At 53.0% G+C, this 17,060-nt stretch overlaps 1 protein-coding gene across 1 annotated transcript in view; it reads right to left on the reverse strand.

The window, feature by feature from the left end:
* PKHD1 (PKHD1 ciliary IPT domain containing fibrocystin/polyductin) overlaps positions 1-17,060 on the reverse strand; it is a 985,750-nt gene that overhangs the window by 740,088 nt on the left and 228,602 nt on the right. Inside the window, exon 34 of the mRNA XM_063919219.1 lies at positions 14,090-14,240. Coding sequence (XP_063775289.1) covers positions 14,090-14,240 — 151 coding nt within the window. The remainder of the gene's footprint in view (positions 1-14,089; positions 14,241-17,060) is intronic.

The raw sequence follows: 17,060 nt of genomic DNA on the forward strand, positions 1-17,060 counted from the left end.
ACTGGTCCTCACAGACAGCAGTAATGTCACCAACACCGGGAAGCTGAAGACTGGAAAAACATCACCAGCTGTGTGACATGCAAATAGTAGGGTCACGATTAGAAGCTAACGGCATGAATCCACGACACAAAGCATATGTCATGCCAAGCTGGTTGCACAAACATGACAATAAGTTCAGTGGACTCTGATGTTCTCCACTGACCCCAGAGTTCCGTCCAATAGACCTCCTTTGTGATATGGCGTCAGTGATCAGAATTTTTAAGGAATGTGTCCATCACCTCATCGAATGCTTAGCACAAATATATATATAGATATATATATATATATATATATATATATAGGTGATTCATCGCGCCCTACGGGCGCTCTTCACACCGTCGTAAAGGGGCTACGCCCCGTTAACCTTTGCACACCCTTGTGGCGTGCAATATTTTTATTATATGGAGTATTACCTCCAATCATAATTGTGTGAGTGGTTAAATATTGCACGGACAAAGGGCGTGCAATGGTTAAGGGGTGGAAGCCCCTTGCAAAGGCGTGAACAGTGCACGCAGGGCCTGGTGAATCACCTAGTAGGTACTTTGGTTGGGGGAGTAGGGGGTGCGGGGAAGAGGCGGATGGGATCCTGGGGTGCCACGGGAGGGGCGGTTGCGGTGGTGCCGCAGGTGGGGGAGGGTGCATGGGTGCCGCGGGTGGTGGTCCGGAGGCGCTGCGGGTGGGGGAGGAGCAGTTGCGGGGTTGCCCCGGGTGGGAGAGGGGTGGATGTGGTGGGAGGTGCGGGGTCGCTGAGGGTGGGGGAGGGGGGGGCCGAAGCTATCGCTGGTGCTGGAGGGGGTGTGTGGGGGTGCCGCGGATGGGACCCGGAGGTACTAAGAGTGGGGGAGAGGCGGGTAATGCTTATCCTGATTCTCCTCCTGTCAGCATCTAAGCTGCTGTCCTCCTTTTGGCAGCGGCTCTCCCAAAGACTCGCACAGCAGCCAGTCACTATTGTTCGTGCCGGTGTCCCAATGTGCCGCATTGCAGGGAAGAAGATGTACGCAATAAACTACAGCTCCCAGCAGCCCTAAGGGGCGGAATGCTTCGGCGCTAAGAGCTGCTGGGAGCTGTAGTTTATGTAGTGCGTCTACTTCCCTGTAATGCGGCGCGTTGGGACACTGGTGCTAACAATAGTGACTGGCTGGCAGAACTGTGTGACTGGCTGAATCAATGTAAAAGGTGAGAGTGCTGTGCAGTGTCAGTGACACTACACACATGCAGCGGCGCCGGAAGCACAAAACCTTTTCTCCCCCTCGGCGCCGACATGCACAAAGCCTCCTCTCCCCCTCGGCGCTGGCAGCACAAAACCTCCTCTCCCCCCTCCCCTACCCTGTGTGACATTCAGTGGCCGGGAGGGAGCCAAAGTGGGCGGAGCTAGATGGGAGTAAGGGGCAGAGCTACACGGGACCATGCTGCAGCAGGAGGATGATCTGCTACAGCTTCGGCCAGCCAGACTTCATTAGATAAGTGTCTGGAAAGAGAGTGAGTGTGTGTGTATATATACAGTGTCTGTGTATACTGTATATATGTGTGACTGTGTATGTGTGTAATGTAAATGTATGTGTGTAAACGGTACTGGGAGAGGGGGCATTACGTGTGTAAGCATCACTGGTATAGGGGGTGTTACGTGTGTAAGCATCACTGGTACAGGGGGCGTTATGTGTGTAAGCGGCACTGGTACAGGGGGCGTTACGTGTGTAAGCGTCACTGGTACAGTAGGCGTTACGTGTGTAATCGTCACTGGTACAGGGGGCATTACGTGTGTAATTGTCACTGCTACAGGGGGTGTTACTTGTGTAAGCGTCACTGGTACAGGGGGGGCGTGACATGTGTAAGCGTCACTGGTTCAGGGGGCATTACACGTGTAAGCGTCTCTGGTACAGGGGGCATTACATGTGTAAGTGTCTCTACTACAGGGGTCATTATGTGCGCTGTGCGTTTGTAAAGTATGCAAGGGTGCAAATTTATAGTTTGCAGGGGGGCGCCGAACACTCTAGCACCGGCCCAGACTGCACACCCACTGCACTGCACAGCACTGTCACCTTTTACATTGATTCAGCGTCCATACATTACCCTCCATTATATCACCCTCTCTATCCGCTACATTAACCATCTCGGGGCTTCCAGGCCGGCAGGCCAGGTGCTGTGTTGCGGAGTCAGGGCCTCTGGGGATCTGGGCGCGGCTGTGGTGGGGAGGCACTTCTGTGACATCACACCCAGAGCAGGCTCCGGGGCTCAGAGAGTATGCGGCGCAGGGAGGGCTATGAAAGTCTTCCGTTGCGCCGCTTTCATACACATCTATGCCGGTGGCCACAGCAGCTTTTGTTCCACCTTCGGCGCGGCTAGGGAGTGGGGATTGTTGATGCCGGAGGGGCAGGTGGACTGGCAGCAAGACATTGGTGGTCATTCCGAGTTGATTGCTCGCTAGCAGTTTTTAGCAGCCGTGCAAACGCTATGCCGCCGCCCAGTGGGAGTGTATTTTAGCTTAGCAGAAGTGCGAACAAAGGGATCGGAGAGCGGGTACAAAAAATTTTTGTGCAGTTTCAGAGCAGCTTCAGACCTACTCGGCGCTTGCGATCACTTCAGACCATTCAGTTCCTGATTTGACGTCATGAACACGCCCTGCGTTCGGCCAGCCACGCCTGCGTTTTTCCGAATGTAGAGATGTGCCCTGTGGGCACATCAGCGGTGCTGGCTGTGGGCAGCGCTGGGGCAGCTTGTCTGTCCTCAGCGCCTGTCAGTGCGTGGCGGCGGGTGTCTGGTGCAGGGATCGGATGTTTCCCTGCACCAGGCTGTTGGCGGCGGGGAATCCGGCGCCTCCAGCGAGCCAATCGCGGCTCGCGGGGCGCCGGCCAATCACAGAGGGGCGCGGCGAGCCAATCGGTGCTCGCCGCGTCATAGGCCCCGCCCCCAGCGTCTGACGTCAGACGCCGGGCGGGAACAGAAGGGAGAGGAGGCTGCGCCGAAGAGCGGCGAAGATCCCGGCGGCGCGAGGAAGAAGACGTCGCGGTGGGAGCTCGGGTGGCCGCGGAAGAGGCCTGAAGACGTCCGGCGGCAGGAAGAAGATGTCCAGCGGCGGATGGACGCGGCGAGGCGACGGCGGCGCCGCTGGCCAGGACGGGCCAGCGGCCGAAGATTAAAGAAGAGCGCCAGAGAGGTCACCAGGGGTGGGAAGCAAAGGGCTGGCGAAGCTCCCCCCTGGTGCCTCTCCCAGCGGGTCAGGTAGGCCCTTTTCAGGTGCCCCTGTACCCGCTCCTCCCTAGACCACCGGGTGTTCGGGTATTAGGCCCGTGGGCACAGTCAGGCCCTCCCGGCCTGTGGGCAAGTAGTCGGGCCCTCCCGGCCCGTGGGGCATTTAGTCGGGCCCTCCAGGCCCGTGGCCACGAGTAGCCGGGGAACCCCCCGGCCCGGATAGTCAGGCCACAGGGCTGCGAGACAGGCGGGCATTAGGCCCGAGGGGTGAAACAGGCACTAGGCCTGGGGGCCAAATAGGGGGCATTAGGCCCTAGTGTATTTTGGCCGATTAGGGATATGATAAGGTGACCTTGGGCACAAGGCCCAGGTCACCCAACGGACAACAAGTTAGGCGGGCGCTAGGCCCGTGGGCGAAATCAGGCCTCCGGCCTGTGTGCAGCTAGGGGGCGCTAGGCCCAGTGAATAAGACCCCCGAGGAGAATAAAGGTGGCACTGGGCGCTAGGCCCAGGCCACCCTGAGGTATTTAGGTAGGCAGGCCTGGGGCCCACATAAGGGAAGGTACAGGAGGTGGGTAGGCCGTGCGGCGCCCACCCCCTTTCCAGCGGGAGGGATTTAAAGGGACAGCACCGTGTGATCTTGTATTCCGATATTGTGATGTATGTTGTTACCGTGCAGGGCAAAGTGTATGCGTTGTTTAAGTTGTGCATAGTTGTGTCGCACCACCCACACGAGCTAGTTTGAGGGCTCTGTTTATGTAGCTAGTGTAGCGGACGCACACTAGGGTAGTTCTTGGCCCTGCACGGCTGTTTCTCTTTGCCTCCTTACAGGGACCTGTAAGTGGAGAAGATCGGAGTGCAAGACTTGTGACGGTGAGTAGCAAGGAGCGCCGGAGTCGGGATTGTTCACGGACGTGAGAATCCTTTTCATCACACTACGTGCGAGAGCGCGAGTGTGTGAAATCTGGGTGGCTGAGGCTTTGTGCCGGTGATGACCTTTCACCCAACCGGTGAAGGTCGCGGTCACCCCTGGGGTATCCCCTGTTCCAGTGGAAGAAGGGTCGATACCCCCTTTAAGGTAAACTATTCTCTCCTCAGCTTGGTCGTCGGTCAGCTCCGAGAGGGAATCGCCGTGTCCGGATCCGATTGAAGATTGCCAGGTCCGTTGAAGGTTCCGGTACCTGAAGGTGAGAGAGAGCGGCGCCTGGTGAGTACCGAATTTACACCTGCACGGCAGCAGGCACCACCGCACAGCAGCCGCACCTCTTACATTTTGGCGTAGTCGGCAGGATCAGAGAGACCGGATCACGGACACGATGTGGAACGCCACCAAGAAAACCTCCCTGCGGATGGCTCCGGAACAGACTCACCCACAGACGCGTGCGGACCAGAGCGACTGGGTGACGGTGTCTGGGGCAGACCTCCTGAAGATGGTGCAGCGGTCGGTCCAGCGTGGAAAGGAAGAGCGCCGGGAGAAGGGGCGCAAGAAGGCCGCTGTGACACCCTGCAAGAAATGTCGGCAAACAGGGCACTTGGTCGGCGAGTGTACTTGGCAAGAGACGTCCCCAAAGAAGGTGGTCCAGGAAGCGGACCGAAGACGTCAAAAGGGCCAAGCGAAGAAGGAGACCTGGTGTTTGCTCTGCGGAAACTACGGGCATGAGCACAACAGTTGTCCCTGGGACGAAGAGTTGAGCGAAGACGGGGTTGATCCCCGGTGTGAAAGCTGTGGAGATCCCCGACATCGGCTCCTGGAATGTCCATGGACGGAAGACAGGACGGACTACGAGGCCACGGTGAAGCAGATGACGGAGTCTCGTCAGCAACTTTGGGACCGGGTGGCTGCAGAGCCTGTGTGTGCGCTCTGCGAGGCGAGAGGACATGCGCTTCCCGATTGTCCGTGGAATGAAGACCGGATGATTGCGGATGGTCGCGCCCAGAGATGGGAGGAGGAAACCAGGGAAATGGAGCGGAAGGCCTTGCTTGAAGTTAGTTCGCAGGTGCCCATTTCCTCTGAGCCGGAACCAACGGGTGAAGATTCCCCAGTGAAGGAGGTGGATCAGGAACCCGTCTTGGAGAAGGTGGCAGTGGCCCTCCCTTGTTGGAAGTGTCGGCGACCAGGACATGCGGCCAGTGAGTGCCCCTGGGAAGATGCCGCGGACCTACTCTGTCCCAAGAAAGTGACCCCAGTAAGGCAGAATCCTTTCCCGCATAAGGCGGAGGTGGACGACTGGGAGGTGAAGAGACCACGCTGCGAAGAAAAGCGTGAAGACCCAGTGACTGAGACGTCCGGAATCTCCCCGCGATGGAACCGTCCACGCCCAGGACGTGCGGAACAGATGTGTCCTGGGTACCAAAAGATGCCAGCGGAAACGAAGGAGTACGCTGAGGAAGTAAAGAATCCAGCGGAAGCGAAGGAGTACGCTGAGGAAACAGAGGTGCCAGCGGAAAGGACTAAGTACGCTGAGGAGGAAAATAGTCCCCTAGTCCAGGTATCGGTGGAGGAGGACTCGGACTACGGTGAGCTGTCCGCCGACGAATCCCTCCCAGAACAGATGGAGGACGACTCTGGCATCGGAAGCGCCGACGAGAGTGACTGGCAGGATTGGGTGGAGTCATGCTCCCAGTTGAATGCCCTCCGTGAAGAGGAGAAGATAGTCCTGGAGCAAGAGTACCTGCCGGGAGTGCCGAAATGGACGGACGTACGGGGACAGGATCGTGATGCCGTGGGAGGACCCGTTCCAGAGGAAGACACAGGACCTTTGGAGATGCCCCACGAGGAAATGCGACATATGGTGGCTGTTGCCCGGGAGGAAACGGATGCCCCGGAGGATTCCGCTGTTGGGTGGTGGTCTATACCACGCCCGGAAGACAGGGACGAAGCCACCGACGATATCGGAGGTCAAGAGTGGGTGACTGTTGTCCCCGTTGAGGAAGATTCCCCATGGTGGACAACGTCGAGCGACCGTGAGGAGATGCCACTCCCCCAGAGGATCCGCCGATGGAGGTCAGGACGTAAGAGGAACCCGGAGCTGGAGGAGGAAGGGTGTGGGGTCACGGCCGGTCCAGGCTGGGCCCTCGAACACAACCTCGCTGGAGGGACCTCGGAATTCCCTGACCCGCGGACAATGGACGTCGTGGAGACCTTTGTAGGGACTACAAAGGAAAAAGGGGGGGGGAAATGTAGAGATGTGCCCTGTGGGCACATCAGCGGTGCTGGCTGTGGGCAGCGCTGGGGCAGCTTGTCTGTCCCCAGCGCCTGTCAGTGCGTGGCGGCGGGTGTCTGGTGCAGGGATTGGATGTTTCCCTGCACCAGGCTGTCGGCGGCGGGGAGCGGCGCGGCGGCGCGGCGGAGCTTTAAACTTGTCGCCGCTCTGGCCGCCAATCAGAAGCGCCGCCCGCGGCTTTTTGAATCCGGCGCCTCCAGCGAGCCAATCGCGGCTCGCGGGGCGCCGGCCAATCACAGAGGGGCGCGGCGAGCCAATCGGTGCTTGCCGCGTCACAGGCCCCGCCCCCGGCGTCTGACGTCAGACGCCGGGCGGGAACAGAAGGGAGAGGAGGCCGCGCCGAAGAGCGGCGAAGATCCCGGCGGCGCGAGGAAGAAGACGTCGCGGTGGGAGCTCGGGTGGCCGCGGAAGAGGCCTGAAGATGTCCAGCGGCGGATGGACGCGGCGAGGCGACAGCAGCTCCGCTGGCCAGGACGGGCCAGCGGCCGAAGATTAAAGAAGAGCGCCAGAGAGGTCACCAGGGGTGGGAAGCAAAGGGCTGGCGAAGCTCCCCCCTGGTGCCTCTCCCAGCGGGTCAGGTAGGCCCTTTTCAGGTGCCCCTGTACCCGCTCCTCCCTAGACCACCGGGTGTTCGGGCATTAGGCCCGTGGGCACAGTCAGGCCCTCCCGGCCTGTGGGCAAGTAGTCGAGCCCTCCCGGCCCGTGGGGCATTTAGTCGGGCCCTCCAGGCCCGTGGCCACGAGTAGCCGGGGAACCCCCCGGCCCGGATAGTCAGGCCACAGGGCTGCGAGACAGGCGGGCATTAGGCCCGAGGGGTGAAACAGGCACTAGGCCTGGGGGCCAAATAGGGGGCATTAGGCCCTAGTGTATTTTGGCCGATTAGGGATATGATAAGGTGACCTTGGGCACAAGGCCCAGGTCACCCAACGGACAACAAGTTAGGCGGGCGCTAGGCCCGTGGGCGAAATCAGGCCTCCGGCCTGTGTGCAGCTAGGGGGCGCTAGGCCCAGTGAATAAGACCCCCGAGGTGAATAAAGGTGGCACTGGGCGCTAGGCCCAGGCCACCCTGAGGTATTTAGGTAGGCAGGCCTGGGGCCCACATAAGGGAAGGTACAGGAGGTGGGTAGGCCGTGCGGCGCCCACCCCCTTTCCAGTGGGAGGGATTTAAAGGGACAGCACCGTGTGATCTTGTATTCCGATATTGTGATGTATGTTGTTACCGTGCAGGGCAAAGTGTATGCGTTGTTTAAGTTGTGCATAGTTGTGTCGCACCACCCACACGAGCTAGTTTGAGGGCTCTGTTTATGTAGCTAGTGTAGCGGACGCACACTAGGGTAGTTCTTGGCCCTGCACGGCTGTTTCTCTTTGCCTCCTTACAGGGACCTCCCTGTAAGTGGAGAAGATCGGAGTGCAAGACTTGTGACGGTGAGTAGCATCCGTGTACGTTTGTCCCTTGTCTGTCCCTGAGCGCCGGAGTCGGGATTGCTCACGGACGTGAGAATCCTTTTCATCACACTACGTGCGAGAGCGCGAGTGTGTGAAATCTGGGTGGCTGAGGCTTTGTGCCGGTGATGACCTTTCACCCAACCGGTGAAGGTCGCGGTCACCCCTGGGGTATCCCCTGTTCCAGTGGAAGAAGGGTCGATACCCCCTTTAAGGTAAACTATTCTCTCCTCAGCTTGGTCGTCGGTCAGCTCCGAGAGGGAATCGCCGTGTCCGGATCCGATTGAAGATTGCCAGGTCCGTTGAAGGTTCCGGTACCTGAAGGTGAGAGAGAGCGGCGCCTGGTGAGTACCGAATTTACACCTGCACGGCAGCAGGCACCACCGCACAGCAGCCGCACCTCTTACACGAACACTCCCTGAAAACGGTCAGTTGACACCCAGAAACGCCCTCTTCCTGTCAATCACTCTGCGGCTGCCTATGCGACTGAAAAGCATCGCTAGACCCTGTGTAAAACTACATCGTTCGTTGTAATAGTAAGCCGCACGTGCGCATTGCGCTGCATACGCATGCGCAGAAGTGGCGAGTTTTTGTCTGATCGCTGCACAGCGAACGAATGCAGTTAGCGATCAACTTGGAATGACCCCCATAGGACGCTGCAGTAAAAGCATACCTCCCAACTGTCCCGATTTTCGCGGGACAGTCCCGTTTTTTGGGGGACTGTCCCGCTGTCCCACCCGCGGGCCGCAGTGTCCCGCGGTGGGGGGGTCAGTTCGGAGGCTCTGTCAATCGCTGCTCTGCTTAGCAGAGCAGCGGTGAATAGACGCTGTGCGCATGCGCGCAGCGTCTATTCAGTGGAGTCAGAGGGAGAGGGAGCATGCCAGCGGCTCACAGAGCGCTGGGCATGCCCCCTCAGTGACGAAAACGGGGCGTGGCTCGCGATCGCGGGTCCTCCACGAAGCCACGCCCCCTTTTCACATACCACGCCCCTTTTTCGGGAGCACGCGCGACTTCGCCGCGCAAGTGCCCTCCACAGTACAGTAAAGTTGGGAGGTATGGTAAAAGGATGTTTTTCCCCCTATCTACAGCGCAGAGACTTGCTGCAGATGCACTGGCATACCCTCCAGCTGCACCTTTTTGGCAGGTACAGTACCTTTTTTTTATGGTCTGTACTGATTTTTGACTCTCCAAGCTTCCATTGAAAGTATAGGAAAAGGGGCGTGGCCACGCCGGCGTACTCGTGGCCACGCCCCCTTTTCGAATTTGCATCAATGTTGGAGGGTATGTTGCTGCAGATGCAGTGGGACTATTTTGGGGTGTGGGGCTGGAGCTGCAGCTCCATCAGTCCCATTGCTAATCCTGCTCTGTGAAAACACAGCAGGCAAAGGGCAGAGCCTCCCATTGGATGTAACCTGTGTGGGAGGGTGTTTCTCGCCCAATCAGCTGTGGGCTGGGTGTGATAGACATGCCACTAACCCAATGAGAGCTCCTAGCCACGCCCAGCGTTAGAAACCCAGGCAGTGTCACAGGGCTATTATATAGGAGATTTACATATATATATATATATATATATATCTACTGTACAGCTTGGGATAAGACAAGTATAGCAGACTGTATGCAGAGAACAGAAATAAAGCAGTAGCTTCTGTGCAGAAGAGCTGACAGTCCAGCATATTGCTGATAATTAAACAGTTAATACAGCTGTAAGAATACCGCTGACAGAAAGTATCTAATACAAGGACAACAAGAATAGTGATTTGCTGCTTATATTGGCGCTTTCGCTGGTTCGCGAGACCACTGTCCCATCTGGACTAATTTGCCCTGTAATATATTATTGACCAAAGCATTGTTATTTTGTAACATTTAAGCCTTCCTGAAAGTAGATTAATGCTTTTGGCCTGCTTAATGCAGACCTAAAATCATTATCACTCCGCAGACCTACATGACAAATGATAACGTCATCAGCATCGGGTGATATGAAATGATTAGTATCGTTTAGTGGAGCGTGTCACATGTAATAGGAATGTGAGTCTCAAGTGATGATAAATGACGCCAACACGTGTAGAAATGAGCATACAGCTGAGGTCAGGAGCACAGAGCAAGTGCACTCTGGACAGCATTGGGTATAGCTAGTAGCTACATACTACCGGTCAGAGGAAAGACACCACCTGAGGCTATCCCGCTGTTGTGGAACTACAGCTCCCAGCATACTGCTGGCATGACATACTGGAACCTTTAAATTTACAACAGCTGGAGACCTTTGAGTTGCCTAAATCTGCTTCTAACAAGACACTGGCACCTTGGACTAAGAAGAGAGTTTGGCACAAGAGGCAGCGGCCTTGGGTTCCGCAAGGCATGGGGCACAGCTCTGACTGGAATTATTTTAGGGTAGCAGAAGGAGAGGGGTCTATACTGGAGGTCTGCTCAACTGTCAACAAGGTGGCTTGCCTGTTTTTACATGTCTTTGGGGCATCACTCAATGACACCAGGTCATGCAGTAGGTTAAAATTGAAGATCCCACATCATCACCGTGTGCCAGCCACTAACAAGTGGCAGCTCACAAAGGCTTATGAGATCCACACTGATATTGCTCACTTGCCATTACTTCCAATTCCTGGAGGATTCATCATAACACAAGAGAATGCTGTAGGCTAGCTGACGCGTTTCATCACCAGGACTTCATCAGTCCACACAGCTTAATAGGCAGTTACTTCAATGGTATGTTTTGTGTAAGGAAATGTGAACTGTGATCTAAGAGATGGTGTAAATGGCGGGGAGCCTTATATTTAGGGCAACTAAAGCCTCAGCTGTGGAATCGTATTAATATTTTGTTTTTAAAAAGGTATATACTGTAGTTTTTGTTTTTGCCTCCGAAAGACGCCCACAGTGCAGTGATACAGCACAAATAAATAGGACTAAGGGCTAGATTCAGCATTTGTAACTGCAAATGTGTGCACAATGACCGCGCGGAAATGTGCAAATGACACAACTGCCTGGATTTGTATTGAGACGTCCACTGGCGGCTTTGTGAGTCCCTGCGGGTGCGCACAGAGAAGCCGCAGCGGTTAAAAATCAGACGATTATCAGTCTTGTGAGAACACTATGGCTGCGCAGCATGGCCGCAGAAAGTAAAGGTGGGCACACACTGGAAGATATATCTGCAGATCAATTGATCGGCAGATATATCTATGGACGGATCGGGCAGGGTGTTGAGCATACACACTGCCCGATCCGTCAGGGACTGACGTCATGAACTGGGCGGGCGTGTACACACGCCCGCCCAGTTCAGCTGTCAATCACCGGCGGCCGCCGCAGCATGTGTACGGGCGGTCGGCTGACCGCCGTACACACACAGCGACGCGCCGATATATCGGAAGATATATTGGCCGTCGGCTGTGCTGCAGGGCCTATGCGATACGTCTGTGAACTCTGTCGTTCACAGGTGTATCGGCCGTACACACTGGCCGACGGACCTGCGATATATCGGCCGTTCAAGAGAACGGCCGATATATCGGCCAGTGTGTATAGGCCTTAAGACACCAGAGCCAATGCATATGGGATTGCAGACGCAGAATGAGACACCCGCTGAAAACGGTTCAGACATACTTGCGTTTTTTGCTGCCACTCCATGTTCCTCCCCCAAATAGTCCCTGACTGTACATCAATTTTCAAATGAATCCTCTATGTGACCGCCATTGCGACAAATGCACAGGGTGTATTAGAGGTATGCGCAGTCAGGCGATAATCCCTCAACTACAAAAAAATCAGGTTGCTTGCAGTATCAGCTACAGTGCTCTTACAGCAGCCCATTATGACCCGTATAGGCTTGCCCTGAGACAGCTGCCTCCGTTTGTCTCACCACAGACAGTTCTATGACGTAAGAAGCGAATGGCGCACCTACCTAAGCAGATGAAATGCTGTAAGTATCTTTAGAAAACAAATCCTGAAACTTCGATTTTTAGGCCTAAAGAGCCTGATTCTCAGTCACAGGTATGTTGGGAAATGGCGGGGCCTGATTCTGAGTCACACGCATGTTGGGGAGTGGTGGGGCCTGGTTCTGAGTCACACGCATGTTGGGAAGGGGCAGGCCTAATTCTGAGTCACACACTTGTTGGGAAGTGGCAGGGCCTGAATCTGAGTCACATGCTTGTTGGGAAATAGTGGGTCTGATTCTAAATCAGAGACATGTTGGGAAGTGGCGTGACTGATTCTGAGTCCCTTGACGCAAGTAGGGAAGTTGCAGAGTTTCATTTATGCATGTTGGGAAGTGGCGGGGCCTGATTCTGTGTCACACGCATGTTGGGAAGTGGCGAGCCGGATTCTACATCAAACGCATGTTGGGAAGTGTCGGGGCCTGATTCTGAGTAACACGCATGTTGGGAAGTAGTGGGCCTGATTCTGAGTCAGAGACATGTTGGGAAGTGGCGTGCCTGATTCTGAGTCACATGCATGTTGGGAAGTGGTGGGGCCTGATTCTGAGTCACACGCATGTTGGGAAGTGGCGGGGCCTGATTCTGATTAATACGCATGTTGGGAAGTGGTGGGGCCTGATTCTGAGTCACACGCATGTTAAGAAGTGATGTGCCTGATTCTGAGTCACACGCATGTTGGTAAGTGGCAGGACCTGATTCTGAGTCACACACATGTTGGGGAGTGACGTGTCTTATTCTGAGTCACACACATGTTGGTAAGTGGCAGGGCCTGATTCTGAGTCACACACATGTTGGGAAGTAACGTGCCTGATTCTGAGTCACGCGCATGTTGGTAAGTGGCAGGACCTGATTCTGAGTCACACACATGTTGGGGAGTGACGTGCTTGATTCTGAGTCACACACATGTTGGTAAGTGGCAGGGCCTGATTCTGAGTCACACACATGTTGGGAAGTGGCGTGCCTGATTCTGAGTCACACGCATGTTGGTATGTGGTGGGGCCTGATTCTGAGTCACATGCATATTGGGAAGTTGCAGGGCTCAATTCTGAGTAACACGCATGTTGGTAAGTGGCGGGGCTTGATTCTGAGTCACACGCATGTTGGAAAGTTGCTGGATTTTGCATGTGTTGCAGCCAACGTGGGGCCTAATGCAGGTGTGATTGGAGTGAGCATTCCTGCACCTTACATGGAAACAGCAGCAAAACTCTGATATGGTAATGCAGCAGAAGGTGTAGACACAGCATCGGATCACCTGCGACACCATCGGCCGCAGCTCTGACCAAGAGGCCAGCAAATCTTTTTCAGATGGAGATCCTGGCCTCAACACACCTCCAAAACGGAGGCATCAAACCTCCTTTTTTGGGAAACGGAGCCAGTCACCACCCCCAAACGACTGTAGACTCTCAATCTCTTGATATCTGCAGCCGCAGTGCGTCCAGTGATGCAGGACCCGTGCTGCACATGTGCAATACGGATCTGGCAAATGCGCAAAGTACTGACCATTCATACTTTGCGCTATATGTCTGAGATCCTTCGGGATCTGAATTAGTCCTATAGTACAGCTACGAGCAATTCTGAGTGTGGCACTGGAAATGCTCTGCGACACTCTATTCTGGATCTGCCTTGCTCTATAATATGCTTATGTTGACTGTAGTACATGGACATGGCTGGGAGCACAGGGCAAGGTGCATTCTCGTTGCAGTAGTGCACCATTGGTTTCAAGTAAATATGCTCTGCCCACAAGTTACTTTTGCCCTTGCACCAGTCAACATGGTTCTGTTTGGAACACTTTGGTGCAAAGAGTCAAAATATTATTTTTTAATGTGTATTGCACGAGCCATATATCCAGGGGCGCTGTGTGCCACCTACCTCAAATACACGTGCTCAGACTGTATATAATGGAATATCATGCTTATTACTATTTAGTTTCAAATAATAGCTCCAGGTTTTATAAATTATACAAGAAGCACAATGGGACAAAATACCTCTAAAGTCATTTACGAGAGTCGAAGGGATAGCCCTCATTTGTTTACCCTAAATGATATGTTTAACTGCAGGTTTTAAGTTCCAATTAACAATAAATTCAGTTATTCCGCAGCAGAAAGGGCATTCGGGCTTCCGGGACCATTTAGTATTATATATTACCATAACTCAGCTCCAATTTTTTCTTTCTTTTCTTTTTTTGTCGTCAGACGTACACACTGTTACAAATTTAATTTTAAAGTGTTTGAATCAGTCTGTAAAAGAGATTTGATTATGTACCTGAGTGTTGTGGAGCCACTTTTTCCGTATCGCAGTAATCTGCGCGGTAATTGGCTGATTAAGGGCCTCACACTCAATCTCTGCCTCTGTTTCTATGGTGATGTTGCAGGAGCCGTTATAGATGAGGACTTCATCTCCTTCCACTTTAGGGCTGAAACGAGAGGGGAGGGCAGACGGGGTGTCATCAATCTTAATGAAATGCAATTATTTTTGCTCTTATTAATCATGGCAAGCCATTAGCTTGTGGCAACTGCAGGCCACCATTTGTCAAACTTTGCAAATTTCGGTAATTTTGTTTCCATTCTTTTATCGTTTATTTGTTTTGCTGATCTGCAGCCTGTACGCGGCCAGCACATGTGCGAGAAAATAATACATTATTACACCCAATCCTATCTGTTTAGCCAATCTGTTAAAAATAAGCCGGACCGCACACATACTGTATGTGCTCGGAGCGCGCGCTCAGCTGCGATCCGTCCGTGTTTGGTCGGCCTGCTGCAAAAGTACGACGCTGAATTATTAGCTGGGCAAAAAAAGAAAATGAAGCGCAATATCGATAGCAAAAGTAGTCAGTGGAGAGAGTAAATTGTTACAAGACTTTGTACACGTTTAAACATTTCTCTCGCCTGCAACAGAATAACCTGGATTCCTTCAGGGCGGCAGACAAATTGGAATTCTATCTGCGCACATCGGCTAACTGGTCCCCAATTCCAACTGTGAAAAAATGAGGCAATTTAGGATTCCTATTCCCTTTCCTCAGTTTATTGCAATAAGATTCTCTGTAGATAGCTTGCAACATTAACTTAGTAACTTAATTAAACTTACTTAACAGCCCAGAATAAGCAGATTCGATATATGTGCCAGTTATTCTGCCAAATAAGGATTTTTAATGCTTTCTAGTAAAGAGGGAAATTAGAGAGGCAGGGATTTGTTTTCTGGTGCTTCAGCTCGGTATGGGGCAAACCAGAATCTAAACGCATACAGCAGGTGGGGTACAGCGTGCCGTTATATTATTACAGCAGCCTTCCTATGACATCAGAGGGTGCATTGTCCCTTTTTCATACCAGAGTAACGTTTTATCTTCAATGCAAGCAAATTTGCTCAACAATTTGGATTGTTTCATCCGTTCCCAGATATCTTTACCCACGTCTTGCACTTCAAATAGTCACAGAATTTCATTCACGAGCTGTGTTTGATTATCTGGTGACAATTTTAGTACTTTATATTATTTATAATTTTATTTTTACACATTTTGACTATTGCTTAAACTTAATTTTGCTTGATTTGGAACATACTGTATACAGATTTTGGTTTTTCAGCACCATAGTTGCGTTGCTTTATATAGTGAATTTTGGGCTCGATTCAATCCTGGGCGGATTGAATATTCTCCCGGCGCTATTCAATTCAGGGTCTGTCATCCCCGACTAAAGGATTTAATTTCGTACCCCTCCGGGGGTGCGAGCAGAAATCCGACAAAACTTAGGTCCGTGATGCTGTTTGTGCCGCAGCGCAGACAAAACAGCATTGCGGCGGGCACTTTGGACGGAGAACGCCCGTTCTCGCGCCTAAACATCCTGTTTAGTCTGCGAGTACGGGCATTCTCCAACTTAGCATTGCACAGAACTGAATACAGTAGCTTCGGGAGCTCCCTCCCGGTGCTCTTCAATCCACGCAGCATTGAATTAAGCCCTACTGTATATTAGGAAAACTAAACTAGCCAATATTCTTTTTCAGGATTCGTTGATTTAGACATACAGTACTGCATACCCTCCAACATTTTACACATAAAAATCGGTGCAAATTAGGAAAGGGACGTGGCCACGGGTAAAGAGGGTGTGGCCACGCCCCTTTTCCTATACTTTCAATGGAAGTTTGGAGAGCCAAATATCTGTACCTGCTAAAAAGGTACAACTGGAGGGTATGATACTGTACTATTAAGATATACCCCAAATTTTATTCTATGACTCGTACTGTTATTAGCAGTGGTGTCACTATGGGTGGTGGGCACTGTGCACTTCCAGCGCACGCCAAAGGTGTGCATGAGAAAGGGGGCATGGCCTCAGGCTCACAAAGCCACTCCCCCATGATGTGTGCCCTTTGGGGGCGTGGTCGCAAGTCACGCCCCCATTCTTGTCACACTGGGGACTTTCTAGCCTCTTCCCGGTCCCCCGCATAGCGTGGCTGCTTAGTGACACCATCTAAGGGGGTGACATCCTCTTAATGACACCACTGGTTATTAGGGATATCTGTGTGGGTTTGGTCTACTGTAGGTGTGTGGGCCACATTTAAAGTTTGTATGCAAAGCATGCTTGCCAACTCTCCCGAAAATGTCAGGGAGAGTCATAAATTTCGACAGTGGGGCCTCTCCCTGACTAGGGAAAGAGTGGGTCAGTCCCCCCACCATGTAGACCACTTCCCGTGGGTTGGATGATGCGATTCGCATTGAATCATGTCACTGTAGCCTGGCTCCTGCTGTAAAATGCTGTGGGGGTTAGATATGACACGGTCACTCCGCCAGGTCCCCCCTGAACCAATGATATGGGCTTTCTGAACAGTTGGCAAGTATGATGTAAACTTTTATATCTGTGAGGAGATTGAGTTAGAAGCGAATTCTGCGTTGTGACGTCACACAATAATACTGCGCATGATAGTTTTAGCTTAATGCTCCGAATCTCGCACGTTAAAAGCTCACATGGTTCGCGAGTAAAACGCTTTGTGTGAACTGTGTGACGAGTGGGAGTAGTTTCAGATGCCAAAGGATCCTGCCCACAAACGTGTTCCCTTCTATTGCAAGCTCCCATAGGAAAACTAGAACAGGCTGTCAGAGATCTGTATCAGTGTCTGTGGTGGGGACTGATAGGCAATCTGATACATTCATGGGCCGCGCCGGGCAGCCCTCTAACCTTCAAAAGGGCCACATACTCTTGTTCTCAGTAGTAATTTAATACATTGAATCACTGCATTAGATACAGTA

Source organism: Pseudophryne corroboree, chromosome 4, assembly GCF_028390025.1.
Source record: "Pseudophryne corroboree isolate aPseCor3 chromosome 4, aPseCor3.hap2, whole genome shotgun sequence".
NCBI lineage: Eukaryota > Metazoa > Chordata > Amphibia > Anura > Myobatrachidae > Pseudophryne > Pseudophryne corroboree.